Source organism: Schistocerca nitens, chromosome 12 (assembly GCF_023898315.1).
Source record: "Schistocerca nitens isolate TAMUIC-IGC-003100 chromosome 12, iqSchNite1.1, whole genome shotgun sequence".
NCBI classification, from domain to species: domain Eukaryota; kingdom Metazoa; phylum Arthropoda; class Insecta; order Orthoptera; family Acrididae; genus Schistocerca; species Schistocerca nitens.
The window spans coordinates 142,404,210-142,427,125 of record NC_064625.1 but is presented as its reverse complement, the minus strand read 5'-3'; the positions used below and the strand labels follow the sequence as shown (position 1 = coordinate 142,427,125).

At 42.0% G+C, this 22,916-nt stretch overlaps 1 protein-coding gene across 1 annotated transcript in view; it reads left to right on the top strand.

Moving 5' to 3' along the window:
• The window catches only part of LOC126215319 (aminopeptidase N-like), a 287,758-nt gene extending 265,145 nt beyond the window's left edge, over positions 1-22,613 (top strand). The window contains exons 16-17 of the mRNA XM_049942000.1: positions 10,445-10,520; positions 22,207-22,613. Coding sequence (XP_049797957.1) covers positions 10,445-10,520; positions 22,207-22,509 — 379 coding nt within the window. The 3' untranslated portion in view covers positions 22,510-22,613. The remainder of the gene's footprint in view (positions 1-10,444; positions 10,521-22,206) is intronic.
• The last annotated feature ends 303 nt before the right edge of the window (positions 22,614-22,916 follow it).

Here is a 22,916-nt window from a genome sequence, read left to right as displayed (position 1 = left end):
TCTACCCACTTAATCTTCAGAATCCTTCTGTAGCATCACATTTCAAAAGCTTCTATTCTCTTTTTGCCTGAACTGTTTATAGTCCACATGCCATCTCCATACAAGGCTGCACTCCAGATGTGTTACCTACACTGCTGTGCTAGTTCACTCCTGGAAATTGAAATAAGAACACCGTGAATTCATTGTCCCAGGAAGGGGAAACTTTATTGACACATTCCTGGGGTCAGATACATCACATGATCATACTGACAGAACCACAGGCACATAGACACAGGCAACAGAGCATGCACAATGTCGGCACTAGTACAGTGTATATCCACCTTTCGCAGCAATGCAGGCTGCTATTCTCCCATGGAGACGATCGTAGAGATGCTGGATGTAGTCCTGTGGAACGGCTTGCCGTGCCATTTCCACCTGGCGCCTCAGTTGGACCAGCGTTCGTGCTGGACGTGCAGACCGCGTGAGATGACGCGGATCCGGAGATCTTGGTGGACAGGGTAGTTGACTTATACCTTCTAGAGCACGTTGGGTGGCACGGCATACATGCGGACGTCCATTGTCCTGTTGGAACAGCAAGTTCCCTTGCCGGTCTAGGAATGGTAGAACGATGGGTTCGATGACGGTTTGGATGTACCGTGCACTATTCAGTGTCCCCTCGACGATCACCAGTGGTGTACAGCCAGTGTAGGAGATCGCTCCCCACACCATGATGCCGGGTGTTGGCCCTGTGTGCCTCGGTCGTATGCAGTCCTGATTGTGGCGCTCACCTGCACGGCGCCAAACACGCATACGACCATCATTGGCACCAAGGCAGAAGCGACTCTCATCGCTGAAGACGACACGTCTCCATTCGTCCCTCCATTCACGCCTGTCGCGACACCACTGGAGGCGGGCTGCACGATGTTGGGGCGTGAGCGGAAGACGGCCTAACGGTGTGCGGGATCGTAGCCCAGCTTCATGGAGACGGTTGCGAATGGTCCTCGCCGATACCCCAGGAGCAACAGTGTCCCTAATTTGCTGGGAAGTGGCGGTGCGGTCCCCTACGGCACTGTGTAGGATCCTACGGTCTTGGCGTGCATCCGTGCGTCGCTGCGGTCCGGTCCCAGGTCGACGGGCACGTGCACCTTCCGCCGACCACTGGCGACAACATCGATGTACTGTGGAGACCTCACGCCCCACGTGTTGAGCAATTCGGCGGTACGTCCACCCGGCCTCCCGCATGCCCACTATACGCCCTCGCTCAAAGTCCGTCAACTGCACATACGGTTCACGTCCACACTGTCGCGGCATGCTACCAGTGTTAAAGACTGCGATGGAGCTCCGTATGCCACGGCAAACTGGCTGACACTGACGGCGGCGGTGCACAAATGCTGCGCAGCTAGCGCCATTCGACGGCCAACACCGCGGTTCCTGGTGTGTCCGCTGTGCCGTGCGTGTGATCATTGCTTGTACAGCCCTCTCGCAGTGTCCGGAGCAAGTATGGTGGGTCTGACACACCGGTGTCAATGTGTTCTTTTTTCCATTTCCAGGAGTGTATAATGACTAGCACATCTGCCTAGCAACAAAGGAGACCCAGGTTCGAGTCTCAGGTGTGGCACAAATTTTAATTCATTTCTTCACTTTCCATCACTATCACTGATGAAGCTGAGACTCATATGTCTCAAGGAAAATTCAAATATATCAGATCTATAGATCAATACCAGAGAGGAAAGTTGCTACTCACCATATAGCAGAGATGCTGAGTCGTGATAGGCACAACAAAAAGATTCACCCAGTTGTAGCTTTCAGCCATTTGGGCCTTTGTCAGCAGTAGACACCCACCCACACACACACTCACGCAAACGCAACTTGCACGCACGTCTGCAGTCTTAGAGAACTGAATCTACAATGCGAGCAGCAGCACCAGTGCATGATGGGAATGGCGACTGGGTGGGAGTAACGAGGAGGCTGGGGCAAGGAGGGGGCGGGATAGCATGGTGGGAGTGGCGGACAGTGAAGTGTTGCAGTTTAGACGGAGGGCAGGAGAGAAGGTGCGGAGGGGGTATGTGACGGAAAGGAGAGAAAAAAAAAAAGAAATTAAAAGACTGGGTGTGGCGGTGAAATGACGGCTGTGTAGTGCTGGAATGGGAACAGGGAGGGGGCTGGATGGGTGAAGGTTGAGGCTAGGAGGGTTACTGAAACGTAGGATGTATTGCAGGGATAGTTCCCACCTGCACAATTCTGAAAAGCTGGTGTTGGTGGGAAGGATCCATAAGGCACAGGCTATGAAGCAATTATTGAGATGAGGGATATCACATTTGGCAACGTGTTCAGCAACAGGGTTGTCCACTTGTTTTTTGGCCACAGTTTATCAGTGGTCGTTCATGTGGACAGACAGCTTGTTGGTTGTCATGCCTACATAGAAGGCAGCACAGTGGTTGCAGCTCAGCTTGTAAATCACATGACTGGTTTCACAGGTAGCCCTGCCTTTGATGGGATAGGTGATGTTAGTGACTGGACTGGAGTAGGTGGTGGTAGGAGGATGTATGGGACAGGTCTCGCATCTAGGTCTATTACAGGGGTATGAGCCATGAGGTAAGGGATTGGGAGCAGGATGTGTAAGGATGGGCGAGTATATTGTGTAGGTTTGGTGGACGACGGAATATCATGGTACTAGGGGTGGGAAGGATAGTGGGCAGGACATTTCTCATTTCAGGGCACAATGAGAGGTAATCGAAACCCTGGCGGAGAATGTAATTCAGTTGCTCCAGTCCCCAATGGTACTGAGTTACGAGGGGAATGCTCCTCTGTGACTGCACTGTGGGGCTTTTGGAGGTGGTGGGAGACTGGAAAGATAAGGCGCGGGAGATTTGTTTTTGTACAAGGATGAGAGGATAATTACGGCCAGTGAAGGCTTCAGTGAGTCCCTCAGTATATTTTGAGAGGGACTGCTCCTCATAGGAGATGCAAACGTCTACAGGTGGCTAGATTGTGTGGAAAGGACTTCTTGGTATGGAATGGGTGGCAGCTGTCGTAGTGGAGGTATTGCTAGTGGTTAGTAGATTTGATATGGACGGAGGTACTGATGTAGCCATCTCTGAGGTGGAGGTCAACATTTACGAAGGTGGCTTGTTGGGTTGATTAGGACCAGGTGAAGCAAATGGGGGAGAAGTTGTTGAGATTCTGGAGGAATGTGAATAAGGTGTCCTCACCTTCAATCCAGATAGCAAAGATGTCATCAATGAATCTGAACCAGGTGGGGGGTTTAGGATTCTGTGTTTTTAAGAAGGATTCCTCTAATGGCCCGTGATTAGGTATTGTTACATTCCATCCTGGATTTTCCATTGTTAGATCTATAGATCGTTTACGTATGAGGTACAGGCAGGCTTTCCCCATTACATACAAAGCTGGGATGCTATTCCAGTACTGGAGAGCCTCGGCAATATTGATGATTTAGCAAGGGAAAAATGCACTGAAGACAGGAATTGAAGTTTGTGTAGGGAGGGCATTGGACTAGGGTCGTCCGTGCAGCTGTATTACCTATACTGCTGCAGTGGTGTAATGGCTAGCGTACATGTGCAGTACGCAAGGAGACCTGGGTTTGAGCTGCAGCTGTGGCACAAATTATAATTCATATCTTCAGCTTCTATCATTATCCAGACAAATACCTTCAGAAAAGAGTCCCCAACACTTAAATCTACAATCTCTGACAATAAGGTGAATGAAGTCGGAACGGTCGATCACGCAACACTGGCGACTCATAACGCTGCACCTGCGTGTTGGCCGTAGTTCAGTTGAGCATCCTGTGTGTTCTGTGTTAGATTTGCTGGATGAAGTGCTTGTTTAGTACGTTGGTTCTGGACTGAGAACAGGACAATGAACGAGCAAAGGATTAATTTAAAGTTTTGTTTTAAGCTCGGCAATACAAGTGTGCAGTGCTCGTACATGTTTATAGGTACCAAGCACTGTCCATGAAGTGTGTGTACGAGTGGTTCCCCCGTTTTCGAGAAGGCCGGGAAAGTGTTTCTGACAATCCCTGCAGCAGACGACTGACGACCGCCGTCAGTGACGAAAACATTGAGGAAGTGAGAATATTAACCACAAACGACCGTCTATTAACTGTGCACATGATAGCGGATGAACTGCAGATGAACCGTGAATCAGTGCGTCAAATCCTTACCCAGGAGTTATGGAAGAGGAAAACGTGTTGTCGTCTTATGCCACTCACTTCACTGATGATCAGAAGCAGGCATATTTAGAGGCTTCACAAGATTTTGCCGAAACGGTGGTTGCAACACCCAATTTCTTCCAACTGTGAAGTTCAAACCTGGTGTCTCTCGTACCCCTGAAATGAAATGGCAAAGCATGAAATGGCGTTCTCCGACATCACCTCGCCAGAAAAAGGTCAGAGCCGAAAAACCACGCATCAAAACGATGCCCATCACCTTTTTCCACTACCCTCAACGGCGCCTGATTTTATTCGACTACATGGCATTACCCTTTTTTTAACCACAAGAAATTTCCTCCTGAGGGTCGACGTTGAACGCTGCACGGTACTTTGAAGTTTTGATCCATTTCACGCAACGCTTACGCGGGGTACGACCCCAATACGCACAACAAGGTTCCTGGTTTCTGTCCACGACATTGCTCGCCCACGCACAGCCAATATCGTCAAACAGCTCCTGGCAAAAAGCGGATGGTGCAGCCTGAACATTCACCATACTCGCCGTATCTCAATCCTCCAGACTTCTTCCTATTCCTTCGACTCAAACTCGCTCTGAAAGGAGAGAGATTTGACGATATTCCTGACATCCAACAAAACGTGACGCGGCTTTTGAACAATGTCCCAAAAGAAGATTTCGCGCAGTTTCCAGGACATGTATTGCAGGCTCAGTGGTGCATAGTTATGGGAGGTAATTATTTCGAAGGACAGTAAGGTAACTGTAGTTCGTAGTTCATCTAAGTTAATGTTACAGGACTATTCACCGAACTTTATTGTCAGAGGTTGTATATATGATGTTAACAAGTTTCTCTTCTTCAGAAACGCTTTTCTTGCCATTGCCAGCCTACATTTTCTATACTGTGTACTTGGACCATCACCGGTTACTTTGTTGCCTAAATATCCAAACTCATCTACTACTTTTAGTGTCTCGTTTCCTAATCCACTACCCTCAACGGCGCCTGATTTTATTCGACTACATGGCATTACCCTTTTTTTAATTGTTGTTGGTGTTCATTTTGTATCCTCCTTTCAAGGCACTGTCCATTCCATTCAACTGCACTTCCAAGACATCCCGCCAAGGAAAAGTCCCCAGTGGTACCAGGAACCAAACATCATCAGTGAACAACAGAGAAATATGTCTGTGTCAGAGCAGACAGAACACTAACAAGGGAAACTCCCCATTGCACCCCTCCCCCCCCCCCCCCCCCAGATTTAGTGGCAAGATGGCCCAGAGGATAGCTCATCAAAAAATGAACACAGATAAAGCATGAAAACAGGAAGAAGGAACTGTGAAAAAAAGCAAAATGAAAACAGTCAACGGTCCAAGCTTAACAAGTTGTACACTACTGGCCATTAAAATTGCTACACCAAGAAGAAATGCAGATGATAAGCGGGTATTCGTTGGAAAAATATATTATACTAGAACTGACATGTGATTACATTTTCACGCAATTTGGGTGCATAGATCCTGAGAAATCAATACCCAGAACAACCACCTCTGGCCATAATAACAGCCTTGATTCGCCTGCCCATTGAGTCAAACAGAGCTTGGATGGCGTGTACAGGTACAGCTGCCCGTGCAGCTTTAACACGATACCACAGTTCATCAAGAGTAGTGACTGGCGTATTGTGACAAGCCAGTTGCTCGGCCACCATCGACCAGACTCTTCCAACTGGTGAGAGATCTGGGGAACGTGCTGGCCAAGGCAACAGTCGAACATTTTCTGTATCCAGAAAGGCCTGTACAGCACCTACAACATGCGGTCGTGCATTATCCTGCTGAAATGTAGGGTTTCGCAGGGATCGAATGAAGGGTAGCGCCATGGGTCGTAACACGTCTGAAATGTAACGTCCACTGTTCAGAGTGTCGTCAATGCGAACAACAGGTGACCGAGACGTGTAACCAATGGCACCCCATACCATCACGCTGGGTGATACGCCAGTATGGGGATGACGAATACACGCTTCTAATGTGCGTTCACCGCGATGTCGCCAAACACGGATGCGACCATCGTGATGCTGTAAACAGAACCTGGATTTATCCGAAAAAATGACGATTTGCCATTCGTGCACCCAGATTCGTCGTCGAGTATACCATCGCAGCTGCTCCTGTCTGTGATGCAGCGACAAGGGTAACCGCAGCCGTGGTCTCCGAGCTGATAGTCCACGCTGCTGCAAACGTCGTCGAACTGTTCGTGCAGGTGGTTGTTGTCTTGCAAACGTCCCCATCTGTCGACTCTGGGATCGAGACGTAGCTGCACGATCCGTCACAGCCATGCGGATAAGATGCCTGTCATCTCGACTGCTAGTGATACGAGGCCATTGGGATCCAGCAGGGCGTTCCGTATTACCCTCCTGAACCCACCGATTCCATATTCTGCAAACAGTCATTGGATCTCGTCCAACGCGAGCAGCAATGTCGCGATACGATAAACCGCAATCGCGATAGCCTACAATCCGACCTTTATCAAAGTCGGAAACGTGATGGTACGCATTTCTGCTCCATACACGAGGCATCACAACAACGTTTCACCAGGCAACGCCGGTCAACTGTATGAGAAATCGGTTGCAAACTTTCCTCATGTCAGCACGTTGTAGGTGTCACCACCGGCCCCAACCTTATGTGAATGCTCTGAAAAGCTAATCATTTGCATATCAGAGCATCTTCTTCCTGTCGGTTAAATTTCGCGTCTGTAGCACGTCATCTTCGTGGTGTAGCAATTTAGTGGCCAGTAGTGTAATATTGAGCGCTGGCGAACGACCATGGCGTTGTCGTTAAGTAGTGAAGGTGTTGGACATACAGCGGACGAGCTGGGTTCGAAACTCCCTCGTGTTGGTTATATTTATTTTTAATTTTTTTCACAGCATTATGGGCTGCCCATTCGGTCATTGAAATGTTTATTCTCTCTCTCTCTCTCTCTCTCTCTCAGTACTCTTGGCAGTTGTCATACGATACATTGGTTATAGAATATGAGTCATGTGGTAAGAATACATTACTGTCGCAAGTAAACATGTGGACTAGTGAGAGCAGGGAAGGTCTCACATAGACGTCTCACAGAAATGAAAACAACAAATAAAGGGTGAGAAATATGTTACAAGAAAGGACTTCAAGAGTCAAAACTTCCAAAATGGAATGCAGCTTCAAAAATATTAAAAACGTATGTTTGACAGAGCACAGACAAACTGTGATTGTGAAACTGTTGCATTCATTTGTTGCAGATTATGTGACAAACTGCAGTGGACTGACAAGGCAGCCAGTCCACAGCGACGGGTAGCCGAAAGGCCACACGTACACACACGCCGACTGGCGCGAAGTCTGGAACAGGATACGTGATGAATGTGATAAAGAAAAGAACGTAGCTACTAGAACACTTAACTTTTATATCGTCCTTTGGTATACAGCATTCTTGATGATACAAGTGAGACTCTTTAGATTCATGAAGTAACTAATGGCGCCTTGCTAGGTCGTAGCCATGGACTTAGCTGAAGGCTATTCTAACTGTCTCTCGGCAAATGAGAGAAAGGCTTCGTCAGTGTAGTCGCTAGCAAAGTCGTCGTACAACTGGGGCGAGTGCTAGTACGTCTCTCGAGACCTGCCTTGTGGTGGCGCTCGGTCTGCGATCCTGACAGTGGCGACACGCGGGTCCGACATGTACTAATGGACCGCGGCCGATTTAAGCTACCACCTAGCAAGTGTGGTGTCTGGCGGTGACACCACACAAACTATTAAGTTTTCATCATTTTCTTGGAAGTGATCACATTCACGTTCATGCAAACACCTAATTGGCCAAGGAGGCATATCTCACTCACTTACCAGGTGTACAAATTTTGTGTGTCGGTAAGAGATTCTTATCATATAACACACGTACTGTCACTAATGCTGTGTATGACACACTAGACATGTTTTCTGGTGAAGGATTCGGTTGACTTGTTGCTAAGTCATCAAACATTGCGGTTCCCATTTGAAAGCCAGTTCCTTTCAGCTGTTAATAGAGTAGTTGTGTAACATCAACTGCCTTTATAGGACCCTTCCTTACAGCTCACTGTTGAAAATGTATGCTACACCACAATGCAGGCACAGATTTGAATACAACGAGCAGCAAAAAAAAAGTAAAAGATTTTTTTTTCAGAGCGATGGAGGTTTGAATGCGGCTTGCCCACTTGGCAGTCCAACACTGTGACCACTTAACCATGACACCAGTGCTCTCTCAGATTCCTCTTTATTGTACTTCCCATCCTTAGACTGTTCACACTTTCTATTTTGCTTTTTTTTTCACAGTTCAGTACACCTTCCTGATTTCACATTTGCTCAGAGTTCATCTTTTGGTGGGCTCTCCGCTGGGTTCTCTTACCATTAAATCTGAGGAGGAGATGCAACGGGGAGTTTCCCTTGTAAGCGTATTATCCACTGCTGTTATGTGACAGGGTAGATTTGTCCGCTAACTTTTGCTAAGACTCTTCATTTGTGGATACTATCTGATGCAGTGGTACTGTACAATGTTTACAGTAATCTCATACATTTGGGTAAGACATACATAAATGTTAATCGACTTGCACATGTATAAAAAGGTTGGGCTATGAATGCTGTTATGCACAAATATTTATTTTAGACAATATATCTCCTACCAGTCTGGGCATAATACACAGTAGTGTTTGTGTTATTGATCTGAAGACGGCTAGCTGTTTTAGCCAAAACTAGCTATCAACATTTATAAACAGCTTTGCGATTTTGGCTAATAAAGGATTATTTCTAAAAATCTATAACTTTAATAAGTAAAATATGACGTATTTCAGTTGCCTTCATTTAAAGCCAGTGCAACGCTCAAATGTTATTGATTCCTACATAAAGATGTCTTTAAAAAAATATTAAAGGTTGTGAATGTTTACATTTTCAAGGATCGCTTATGCCGCTTTACAGTTACTTCTAGATACTTCTGTAGTACAAATTTTCACTGGACTAAAGTGTGATCCTTCATCAAGCTTGGTTGTGGTAACTGGTCTGTAGCATAGACTAGGTCTAGGTTAGGTTGTGAGTTGAAGAAGCAAATCGAATGCGAATGCCAACTCATTATATTTAAATACACTTTGCCATCCTTAAAATTTTTCGCCGTAAAAACTAAAACTACAATGAAAAATCAGAAAACTTATATTACATAAGGGGTAGGATATTCCGACGAGTATTTTGATGTATATGATGTATATATATCCAGTGCTTTTTTTCTAAAAAAAAAAGTTTGAGGGTACTCCGACATTGGATATAATGCAGTGAAAATTACTTATAACTAAAGCATGGGATACCACCCGTGTGCTTCTAGCCATGGCGTCATCAACAATGCGAACTGGCTGCCAGCGATTCAGTTGTCGAGAACCGTTGCTGCAGCTTCGAAATGCTTGAAACAGTCAATGACATCGCTTTTCCCACCAAAAACTGCACTAGTATCGTTCGTATTGCAATTACCAACATTAAAATGAAATATAAAATTTACGTCTGTGAAATAAATCTTTGGCGCTCTTCCAAGTTTTCATAACCGTAAAAAAAATTACTTTGTCGACGAAAAAGTTTAGGGGTACGCAACCCCCAGCGTTTCCCCAGAAAAACAGCACTGCATATATCTTACATAAACTATGAGAAATGTGTTATGTAAAGGATTTCTGTCTTTCCTGATCTGAAACTACTAAACTGACTGAACTGGAATATGTGTAGACAAAATATCAATCTGTATATCTGTATGTCATTCAGTTGCTTTAAATGGTATTGAACAATGATTAATGTGTGTGGCAGTAAGGAAGAAATTGAAAATATAGGCCAACAAAATAAAAGCAAAATGTATCAAATACGCAAGTAAACACAGGTTTCACATAATTCATTGCCAACTCATATTTGAATCTAGTTTTCCATTATGTAGCTGTCCTAACATGCCAATTATGTACTCAACACCCAGAGTCAGTGTATTTGTTTCTTTTCTAATTTCATATGATCAAGATTTAGATTGCCCTAATCTGAGGTTGTACTCTGTCTTTATTGACATCATTAACAATGGGACATGAAACACTATTCTTTCATCCTTTCTCTTATGATGTAAACTATTTCCTGAGCTAACTCTGGTTTCAAAGCTTGTGCTGACAGTTTTCTCAGAGCTGCAATCAATGCTTTCAGAAAGTGCATCACTCAGTGTTAGCACTGCATAACTGCTATTGTTCTTACGCATCTGCCTACATTATTTGGTATTAATTTTGTTTCAGATTGGAAGAAATCGAGAAGACATCAAGTGTGGTGAACAGCATGGCTCAGTGGCTGCCAGCAAATCAGAGAGCAGAGGTAAGAATTATTCTGTATAAGCATGCTGATGTGGCTCACAATTCCATTTATTTGTAACAGACCTGATATTCACTGAATACAATTTTCACTTTATTTCCTGTGGAGAATAATGAGCACAAATTCCAACAGAAAGGCAACTGTGCAAACTAGACATATTGCCCTATGGCAGGACTTACCAGACTGTGTGTGTTCTCCTGAACACTGGTGTTCCATGGGAAATGAATAAGTGCTCCACAAAAAAACTATTAACAACAAGGCCCTCTTTTGTGTGTTTGACTGTATTAATTCTCCTTCTTCTTTTTTATGTTATCCATGTTAAGACTTTAAGTTCAAGTAATCACTGAATAAAATAAGTTTTTTCTTGATATTTTTGTTATTAACATTCAACATAAAGAAGGTGCCAGGATGCTCACAGTGTCCCGTTAGAGGAAAAGTTTGCGAATCGCTGCCCTACAGGAACACAGGGACCATATAGTGAACAAAATGATGTTATTATATTTCAGTTTGTGAGACCTGAAACCGAGAAATTAAAAAAAAACTTTCCTTTAAACTATATATTCTCACAAAATTTGTAACTGTGTGCATTAGAATCCACACAAAAATTTCATTTCTCATGCTCAGGCCCCAACTTGCCACTCTTTGCTGCTGCCCATTTAACAGAAAACTTGTCACTTAAGTCTGCTGTCAGGTAGAAGTGGGCTATACAAGTGTAGATAGGAGAGAGAGTTCACAAGTTCTCAAGTATAACCAAGGACTTGCGTCATTGGCTGTGAATTTATTTGAATGTTTAATCCCTACCCAGAAAATGTGTAACAATTACATTGTCACACACACACACACACACACACACACACACACACATACACACACACACAGTCAACATAATAGCAAGTCTCTGGTGCACATGAGTGCATGCGTGCTCCCCACCTCGGCACACACGGATATGCTCAAAATGGAGTCTTTAAGAATTGCCATGATCAAAAGAACACTCAAATAGCTCACTTTTTGACCTCTTGGGCATGATAGTGATGCTGCTCTGTGCCCAGTTTTGTTTAACAGACCACATATGTTTTCTCATGGCAGAGGTGTAATAAACGAGAATACTATCATTTTGTTGGCTTTGGATGAACTTTGTACGTTGCTCATCTGAAGTGTGGACTGTAACATAAAATTTTTCCAGACATCTGTCTTCCTCTAATTGAGCACATTTGCAGTTGCATACAATGTGTCACTTAAGTTTCATCTTTCTCTTTTCACATCTACCAAAACTTTGTAAAATGCCGTCTGATAACAACAGTCAGTCACACGAAGTCACGACAAACCTCACACTCCTGCACGCTTCAGTAAGAGAGCACGAGTCGACGAGTGCGAATTGACCTCATTACCACTGTTCGCAGGCTCTTCATACTTGCAGAACGACAGTGGGAAGGAAGGAAGCCGATATAGTACTGATGTAAAGTGGTACCTTCATTTCTAGAATATGCAATCTACACCATTATACTGGTACTCGTTCTGTTTCTGATCTCCAGTGCATGGGACACTGAGACACTGCCCCACATTCTGGACTGCAGAGATCTCCAGATACGACACCACGCAACTGTTTCTTGTGGAGATACACAAAGGAATATGTTTTGTTCCTCTTTTTAGCTCGTGACATAAACATGGAATAACAGTAGCTGTGATTTCTGCCAGCCTATTTTAACTCCTTATTATCTTATTGTATTATATTTCAGGATGCACTTCTTGCAGATGCCAGTTTAAAAATCTTGAGTTCTTACATTCCTTTCCCAATACATTTACTGCTTAATACCCTCTTCTGATAATAAAAAACCAGTTTGAGCTGAATTGCAGTTCAGTATAATATCGAACACAAAAATAATTTTCATGTAATAATTTTCCATCTTTAGGTTGTAGAGTGGAGTTATGTACTCTGGTTGGAAAAATTTTCAACAAACTCTCATTCAACTGCAAACAATTGGGAAACCCAATCAACTAAAAAGAAAATTATAAACATAGCTCAGCAGATAATCTTCACTCTAAGAGACAAGCCACTATCTGATGACCCTAGCTCTGTTAAATTCCTGGGAGTTTATTTAGACAAAAAGTTATTCTGGGGCCAACATGTAAACTATATTAGTAGTAAGCTATCTCGGGTAATTTATTTATTAAGACAACTCAGAAATTGCATACCTGAAACGTACATCACATTATCTTACTTTGCATTTTTTGGGTGATTGTAGTCTTATACATGACATCCTATTATTGCATATGAAAGCCATTAGGATAATTACAGCTTCTTCACTTAAGGCTCACTGCAAACTCTTATTTACTGAACAAAAAATTATGACAGTAATAAACCCCTATTTATACAATGTCTTAATCTATACACAGAAGAACCTACAAGATGTGAAACGTAGAGAAAATATACATTGTTACAATACAAGAAGCATCAAACACATATACATGCCTTACCACAGATGATCAAAATCAATAAACAGCTATGAAGTCACAGGGCACAAACTATTTAATAAGCTGCCAAATTCTATACAGGATCTTCCTAAACATACATTGAAAGAAAGACTGCATGAATGGTTAATTGCCCACCCATTCTATGACATTAGTAAATTCTTCAACTGTAAAATGCAGTAGATGAGCCACTGTACATTTATTGTAATATAAGCTAAAATATTTCAGTACTTTATCACATTGTACTGTAAATTGTATCTTCATTTGACATTGTCAATTGCTGTAATGGCCTAAAGACAATAAAATCTGTCTCAGACGTTATGTCTGGTTAAAAATGGAAAGTGACGTGGACCTTGATCAAGCATGACATCCTTTTAACTGTACGGTATATTTTACATTGCATTTAGGAACTTTCGGGTAATTGAACATGTATCAATAATTACGGATTTCTGTAGTTGTATATATACGTTTGGATGTAGCTGTATTGTGTTGATGTACTGGTGGATATTGTGTGGTATGACTCCTGTAGTCGATAGTATAATTGGTATAATGTCAACTCTATCCTGATGCCACATGTCCTTGACTTCCTCAGCCGGTTGGATGTATTTTTCAATTTTTTCTCCTGTTTTCTTTTGTATATTTGTTGTATTGGGTATGGATATTTCGATTAGTTGTGTCAATTTCTTCTTTTTATTAGTGAGTATGATGTCAGGTGTATTATGTGGTGTTCTTTTATCAGTTATAATGGTTCTGTTCCAGTATAATTTGTATTCATCATTCTCCAGTACATTTTGTGGTGCATACTTGTATGTGGGAATGTGTTGTTTTATTAGTTTATGTTGTATGGCAAGTTGTTGATGTATTATTTTTGCTACATTGTCATGTCTTCTGGGGTATTCTGTATTTGCTAGTATTGTACATCTGCTTGTGATGTGATCTACTGTTTCTATTTGTTGTTTGCAAAGTCTGCTTTTATCTGTTGTGGTATTGGGATCTTTAATAATATGCTTGCTGTAATATCTGGTGTTTATTGTTTGGTCCTGTATTGCGATCTAGAATCCTTCTGTCTCACTGTATATACTGCCTTTTCTTGGCCATGTGTTGGTTCCACTTGATCGATGAGTGGCTGTGTTAGATGATACGGGTGCTTGCCATGTAGTGTTTTCTTTTTCCAATTTACTTTCTTCATATCTGTTGATGTTATGTGATCCAAGCGGTTGTAGAAGTGGTTATGAAATTGCAATGGTGTAGCCGATGTATTTATATGAGTGATTGCTTTGTGTATATTGCTAGTTTCTGATCGTTGTAGAAAGAATTTTCTTAAATTGTCTACCTGTCCATAATGTAGGTTTTTTATGTCGATAAATCCCCTTCCTCCTTCCTTTCTGCTTAATGTGAATCTTTCTGTTGCTGAATGTATGTGATGTGTTCTATATTTGTGGCATTGTGATCGTGTAAGTGTATTCAGTGCTTCTAGGTCTGTGTTACTCCATTTCACTACTCCAAATGAGTAGGTCAATATTGGTATAGCATAGGTATTTATAGCTTTTCTCTTGTTTCTTGCTGTCAATTCTGTTTCCAATATTTTTGTTAGTCTTTGTCTATATTTTTCATTTAGTTCTTCTTTAATATTTGTATTATCTATTCCTATTTTTCGTCTGTATCCTAGATATTTATAGGCATCTGTTTTTTCCATCGCTTCTATGCAGTCTCTGTGGTTATCCAATATGTAATCTTCTTGTTTAGTGTGTTTTCCCTAGACTATGCTATTTTTCTTACATTTGTCTCTTCCAAAATCCATATTTATATCATTGCTGAATACTTCTGTTATCTTTAGTAATTGGTTGAGTTGTTGATTTGTTGCTGCCAGTAGTTTTAGATCATCCATGTATAGCAAATGTGTGATTTTGTGTGGGTATGTTCCAGTAATATTGTATCCATAATTTGTATTATTTAGCACGTTGGATAGTGGGTTCAGAGCAAGGCAGAACCAGAAAGGACTTAATGAGTCTCCTTGGTATATTCCACACTTAATCTCTATTGGCTGTGATATTATTTGAGTTTGTTTGGATATTAAGTGTGGTTTTCGAATTTTTCATTACTACGTTTAGGAACTGTATCAACTTAGGATCTACTTTGTATATTTCCAATGTATATCCATGTATAGCAAATATGTGATTTTGTGTTGGTATGTTCCAGTAATATTGTATCCATAATTTGTATTATTTAGCATGTTGGATAGTGGGTTCAGAGCAAGGCAGAACCAGAATGGACTTAATGAGTCTCCTTGGTATATTCCACACTTAATCTCTATTGGCTGTGATGTGATATTATTTGAGTTTATTTGGATATTAAGTGTGGTTTTCCAATTTTTCATTACTACATCTAGGAACTGTATCAATTTAGGATCTACTTTGTATATTTCCAATATTTGTAGTAACTATGAGTGGGATACACTATCAAAAGCTTTTCGGTAATCAATGTAAGCATAGTGTAGTGACCTTTGTTTAGTTTTAGCTTGATATGTCACCTCTGCATCTATCATCAGTTGCTCTTTACATCCTCGTGCTCCTTTGCAACAGCCTTCTTGTTCTTCTTTTATAATTTTGTTCTGTGTTGTATGTGTCATTAATTTCTGTGTAATGACTGAAGTTAATATTTTGTATATTGTTTGTAGGCTTGCTATGGGGCGATATTTTGCTGGGTTTGAAATGTCTGCTTGATCTTTAGGTTTCAGATAAGTTATCCCTTGTGTAAGTGTATCAGGGACTGTGTATGGGTCTGCAATGTAACTGTTAAATAATTTAGTTAGATGTGAATGTGTTGAGGTGAACTTCTTTAGCCAGAAATTTGCTATTTTATCATTTCCAGGGGCTTTCCAATTGTGCGTAGAATTAATTGCTTGGGTGACTTCATGTTGCAAAATTATCACTTCGGGCATTTGTGGTATCATCTTGTATGTGTCTGTTTCTGCTTGTATCCACCGTGCATGTCTGTTATGTTGTACCGGGTTTGACCATATGGTGCTCCAGAATTGCTCCATGTCTGTTATGTTTGGTGGATTGTCTGTTTTAATGTATGTGTAATCTATTGTCTGGTAAAATTTCTTTTGGTTTGTGTTGAATTTTTTGTTTTGTTTGCTACTATTTTCACTTTTTTTGTATCTTCTAAGTCGTTTGGCCAATGCTTGTAATTTCTGCTTCTTTTCATCTAATTGCTCTATCGCTTCTTGTTGTGAGATTTTAGCTAACGTTTTTCGTTTTTTGTCTGATATTTCATTTCTTATAAATTGTGTTAGCTGTCCAGTGTCTCTTCTCGGTTTTTCTATCCTGATCTGTAGCCTGTGTTCCCATGCTGGTTTTGTGGGTTTCTTCTGTGTGTTGGTTTGTTCTGATCTCTGCCTAGTGTGTATATTTAGTGTAGTGAGTGCTCCTATATAAACCAATAGTTGTAACTCTTCCATAGTTGTATTTTCATTTATTTTGTTGTGTATGATTGTTGTTGATAGTTGTTATTGTTGTTTCGACTTGTGGGTTATTTGGTGGTCTATGCAAGAATGGTCTAATGTCTGTATTTGTGTCTTTGTATTCTATATTGTCAGCTGAAATTTTTCTTCTAAATCTAACATGTGTGTCACTTCGTGTTCTATTTGTGCTTGCTCTGGTGGCTGGCTTTAGATTTCGTTTTCCTCTGATTGTGTAATTGATGCGTGTTGTTCTTTGTTTGTTTGCTCTGGGATGTTTGAGTCCATTACTGTATTTTCTTCTTCTTCTGATTGCACATTATTTTGTTCCAGTATTTGTTGTACTTGTTGTTTGATGTTTTCTAATTCTGACTGGGGTATCCTGTTATTTTTTATTATTACACGGATCTGATCAGCTAGTCGTTGTTCTGTTAAAAATTTTAATTCTGGATATCTGGTAATAAATTTTGTGTATACTTGTGATCTGTATCCAGTTGTGTTGGTTCCTAGGTTTGTTGCTTGGTAATAACAGAACATGAGGTGCCGGTTAACTCCATCTGACCATCTTATCCTCTGTCTTTGTTTTCCTTCTAGAGTGGTTGCAGGAAGCATATCCTGCAAATCACCTCTATTTGGATTTAAATCATTTTCCGTGTGGCTAGCAGTGTCGTTACCATTGTGGGCGGGCATAGGGTTCAAGCGTGGTCCCCGACCATGACAGCGCTTGTCCGAGGCTTCATTAGTTCTGTCCTGAACCAACTAATCACACTAAAATTGGGGTTAGCCCTATTAGTGATTTGTTCTTTTCGTCGCCTTTTACGACTGGCAGAACATACCAAAGGCCTATTCTTTTCCCGGGCCTCCATGGGGATTATTATTATTATTATTATCATTATCATTATCATTAGTTATGCTTTTTAAAAATTGTCTTGGTTCAGGAATCGAAAATTTCTGTTATGTGCATCACAATACAAATTGTCTGGGTTCAGGAATCGAAAATTTCTTTTAGGTGCATCACAAGTGGCAGTATTCCTTATGAAGTTGCACGACATGTAATGTAATATAAACAGGACTCATTTTCTTTGAAAAATGCCTCTTCAGTGAAATACTACAGTGAATATAGGTGCACACCTACGATGTTAAAGTTCATCGGTTCACGTCTCGTCTGGTTTCCTTCAGATTTTTTTTATTCAGCTTCACATTCTCTAAATGATTCTGGTACTTTCTTGTTTATTTAATAGAAGTATGTTCAGCGACATTAGTATGATTTGTTGTGATAAAGTGTTGCCAGATAAATATGCTACCTATAGAGCTTATTTTGGAGTTTTGCTTTTGTTGTTATTTAGTAGTTGATTACAAAAGAAGATACAATACATAAAATAGTTATAGTGTGATATCCCTACCCCCCCCTGAACCCTGAAATCTTGGATGTGGTGATAGACTGATTTGTAGTGTAACTCAAGGCATAGGTTAGTTCAAATGGCTAAATGGTGCAGATTTCCCCAGAATGTAAGACGTGAGCCATGCCCAGTGTGAAGTATCAGATACTAGCAGCAGCTGAGTATTACGAGAGCAGAAGTAGTGACTTAAAAAAGGAGCTGTCTTCCTCCTAACACACAGGCATAAATTAGCGTAGAAGTGATTACCGCAATTTCCAATTAGAGAAGATTAACGTTAGCCATTATTTGTTTTTAACACATTTTAAGGAAATATTTGGCTGTAATAGCGGTGCCATCAACTTTGCTGTAATGTGATAACAATACACGCCAACTGCAGTATGGTCAGGCAGTATAGCTGATGATGCAGGCAGTTGCCATTATATTGCTGAGAGGTCGCCGTTGGTGGCCACAAAGGGCATAGCATATTTGGTATTTTAGAGCTAGTGTGTCTCTGTTCTTGTCTGCAAATGCTTCCCCCTCACTCTCACCTTAACTTCCTACTTCTCACACCGACAACATTGTAGTCACATCTAAAAACATTCACTTGTTTTGATATTTGTTTGTTATTGTGAGTTTACAGCGGTAGAGAAGCAGACAAGTGAGAGAACAGAATGAGTTTAATATTGTGACTTGCATACAAGCAGAGCTACAGGACGTCAAAATTACTGTATACAAGGTTCCCAATATGAAACAGGGCAGTTAGGCTGCCATTGGGGATGAGGTCAGAATCATGCATAAGTTTGATGTGAGCTCTTTTCATATCTATTTCCATATGCAGGTGAACAAAAAAATATAAATGAAAACTGTATTTTTGCTTCAAACTCAATGTTACCCTTTAGTCTTTCTACCAAAGCTTTGCATACTTCTGCTACAAAGAGGCTTATAGATTAATAGTGCTCCTTTAAAGAGGTACGTTAAACTTCTGTATTGATACAGAAATAGCTAAAAGATGGAAGATGATCGCTAATCCGGTTTAGCTGGTATATACTCTCTCATATTCGCACCAATTTCAGCAATTCTTGGACAGATACATGCACAAAATATTTGAAATTGTGTTTCAACCTTCTGGTAAAATTGTGGATAAAATGTGTGTACCAAACATCAGCTCATGAGTTAGATTTCCTGAAGCATCCTGCTTGCTTTAAAAAGAACACATTTGGAAAGCCCAGTTTTTCTTGTACCTTGTGTGATGTAAAAGCAATAGATATAACAGAGATGCTGAGTCGCAGATAGGCACAACAAAAAGACTTTCACAATTAAAGCTTTCGGCCATTGGCCTTTCTCAACAATAGACACATATATGCACACACACACTCCACACTCATGGAAACGCAGTCTCAGGCAACTGAATCCACACTGCGAGCAGCAGTACCAGTGCATGATGGGAGTGGTGACTGGGTGGGGGAAAGATGGAGGCTGGGGTGGGGCGGGGGAGGGATAGTACGGTGGGGGTAGCAGACAGTGAAATGCTGCAGGTTAGATGGAAGGCTGGGGTGAGGTTGGGGGGGGGGGGGGGGGAAGTAGCGGAAAAGGAGAGAAATAAAAAGACTGGGTGTGGTAGCGAAATGATGGCTGTGTAGTGCTAGAATGGGAATAGGGAAGAGGCTGGATGGATGAGGACAGTGACTTCATTCCAAAAATATGCTTTTGCACTATCAAAACTAAGGTCCCATTATTCTGTTTTTTGAAACCTGTTTGCCCCTTGGAGTTACTCCCAAAGGCTAACATTGAAAGTTCTTGTTTCTGTATGTAATCCTACTCTACACCAGGCTCTTTTACAGTTTCAAATACAGCAATCTCTTGCACTTTCCCAATCTATGACATATATGCCTCATATGCCGATTTCCACTCCACCAGACTTCTCTTCTTCTACAAAATCCTTTAGTTATCTATCCCTCATATTTCCTTAGATGGTATGAAGCCAACTTCAGACTGCAAAAACATGCCAGAGTTCACCTCAAAAAGCTATCCCACCTTCTCATAAACTACTTTAATAGTGGTGTTTCTTATTCTGTCCCTCTGCAGCTCCCTAAACAGCCACACCATCAACCACCACTCCTCTCCTACAAACCAAATTTGGCCAACCTCCACAACTGCCTTAACATTACCAGCTTGGCCAACCTCCTTAATATTACCCAGCCTTCACTACTGTCTCCCAGACCAATAATAACTCATAGTCACAAGAATCAGTCACAACAGCGCAGTGTTCTCCACCTCTCCCCTCCTGAAATATCTATATTATCCAAGGACCTCACTTTCACCCCTAAACTTGCATTGAATCACGCAGCTTTGGTGTAGGACCTACTTTTCTTCACACATATCACTTTGCAACACAATCCCAAAACCTTTATAACAGCAATCCTGGCATTGAACACTGCCTTGAACAGTTCCAATCGTGATCCCAACTTGATCCACACAACTATCTCAATATCATCTCTTACAAGCCTTCCAAGAGTTCCTAAGATCCAGCATTGTTTCACAATTCTTTCTCAGGTTCCTAACACATGACCCTAACCTATCATCTGCAGAACTCCACACTCTGAGCTTACTAAAAGCTGATGACGCATCGTTATCCTCTCAACAGACAAAGGATCTACGACTGTAGTACTTGACTGACAGGAAAACGGTAGTGATCTCTATGTCAGCTGTCTGACACCTCTATGCACAGTATCTGCCATCAAGATCCCATCCTGTGAATGAAACTGACCTGCATTCCCTCCTTAGAAGTCAGGCCCCTAACAAGGACTAATACCTCAATCCATGGAACTCCTTACCCCACCCAAACCACACGCCCCCACCTTTTACCTTCTTCCTATGGTCCACATTCCAATCATCCTGGCCATCCTATAGTTTCTGGCTTAAAGCACCCACCGAACATATATCTGCCCTAGTTGCTCAACACCTTCAAGCCATAGAAAAAAGACTTCCCTCCTATATAGACTCCAACCATTTCCTAGATCATCTGAAATCCGTGCCCATCCCACTTCCACCAGACACCTTGCTTGTCACAATTGATGCCACCTCCCTCTATGCCAACATCCCCCACATTCATGGTCGGTCTGTTGCTGGACATTTCCTCGGTCAGTACCCACCTTTCCAAACCTATGACAGCCTTCCTGCTCACCTTAATCAACTTTATACTTACCAACAACTATGTCAAATTTGAGGGGCAGGCAGGGATGCAGTAATATCAGGGTTACACCCATGGGAACTGGAATACCTCCTTCCTACGCCACCCTTTTCAAGGGTGGCTTGGAGGGGACTTTCCTGGGATTCATAAGCATTTACCCCTGGTTTGGTTTAGCTACATTGATGACATCTTTGCTGTATGGACTCATGATGAGGCTGACCTGTTATATTCCCTGGAATCTCTAAATACCTTCTTCCAGTTAAATTTCACATAGTCCTATTCTGAATGCCATGCTACTTTCCTTGATGTTGAGCTCATACTGAAGGTCTGGTACACACTTCTGTCCACATTAAATCTACTAGCAAACAACAGTACTTACATTTTGACAGTTGCTATCCTTTCCATGTGAGACATTCCCTCCCATACAGGCTTGACATTTGAGGCAAACGTTTTTGTTCAGATGCGGACTCTCTACAGCAATACACCACCATTCTCACCTGAGCCGTCACTGGACATAATCACCCCACCAGCCTACTTCAAAAGCAGATTTCTCAGGCAATCATATCCAATCCTGGTACTGCTGATCCCTCCAAAAAAAACAACTTACTAGTACATGGCATGTCGCTCAGTATTATCCTTGTCATGAATGTATTAGTGAGCTACTTCAACAAGGCCATGACTTCCTAAAATCATGCCCTAAAAGGAGGTCCATTCTGTCTGAGACTTTGCTTACCACACATAGCATAGCTTTCCGTCGCTCTCCCAATCTCTGCAATATGCTTGTCAGACCCTATGCTTCTTCTGCACCATCTCCCTATCCTATGGCTCCCTGGCTGTGACCATCCCCGCTGCAAAACTCGCCATATACACCCTCCTACTATCACCTATGCAAGACCTGTAGTTGGCCAAATATATACTACCAAAGGGAGAGCCATCTGTGAAGTGACATGTCATATACTAGCTGCTACGTAAATGGTGTTCGGCCTTTTAGCCTTTACAGAAGTATCCAGCAGTGGCTGCTGCCAGTTAATGAATATCTTGCCTCAATCCACATCCTCCATCAACGGATATACAAATGTATAAATGAATGAACGAGTGAATGAATGTATGCTGGTTTAAGCAGGCAATAATGGGTAATCTACTAGTGTTAAGCAAGTTATCGCTAACTGTAGAATCCCTCTTTTCCAGTTGCTCGAGGCTGTGTCCAGTTGGGGAATCAGTGAGTCTCTGGAAAAAACCATCAGCTCGCTGGACAGGTGGATGGAAAGGAATGAGCCGACACTCAGGACGTGGCTGCAGAGTGTAGCCCCCGTCAGTACTGACGCCCCCGCCACCACTGACGCCCCCGCCACCACTGACGCCCCCAACACCACTGACGCCCCCATCAGCACCGACGCCCCTGGCTCCAGTGCTGCCATACTGCCAGTCATCACAACCATTGCTCTGGGGCTCACTGTCGTCTGGGTACACCTCAATGCTGCTGCTGTATGAAACAGGCATTTTAAACCCACTATACTTACTCATGGGTTACAGGGAGCAATGGAGGGAGACTGTAACCAAGAAATGTCACAAGAGAGAGAGTGAGAGAGAGAGAGAATGTTTTCTGTATAGTTAGAGCCCAACCAATAATAATGCCTGTGACACTAAGATAGATATGTACCTTGTAACCATTGTAGAATTTCACTTTAATATACTAATTACAATTTGCAGATATTTGCTCAATAAAAACAAAGTACAACAGTATCAAATATTTTATATTTTTTCAGTTTGTTCCTCTCTTAAGTGCTTCTACATCTACATACATACTCTGCCATCCACCGTACAGAGAATGGCAAGCAGTACCGTGTATTAGTACTAGTCATTTCCTTTCATGTTCCACTGAGAGATGGAGTGAGGCA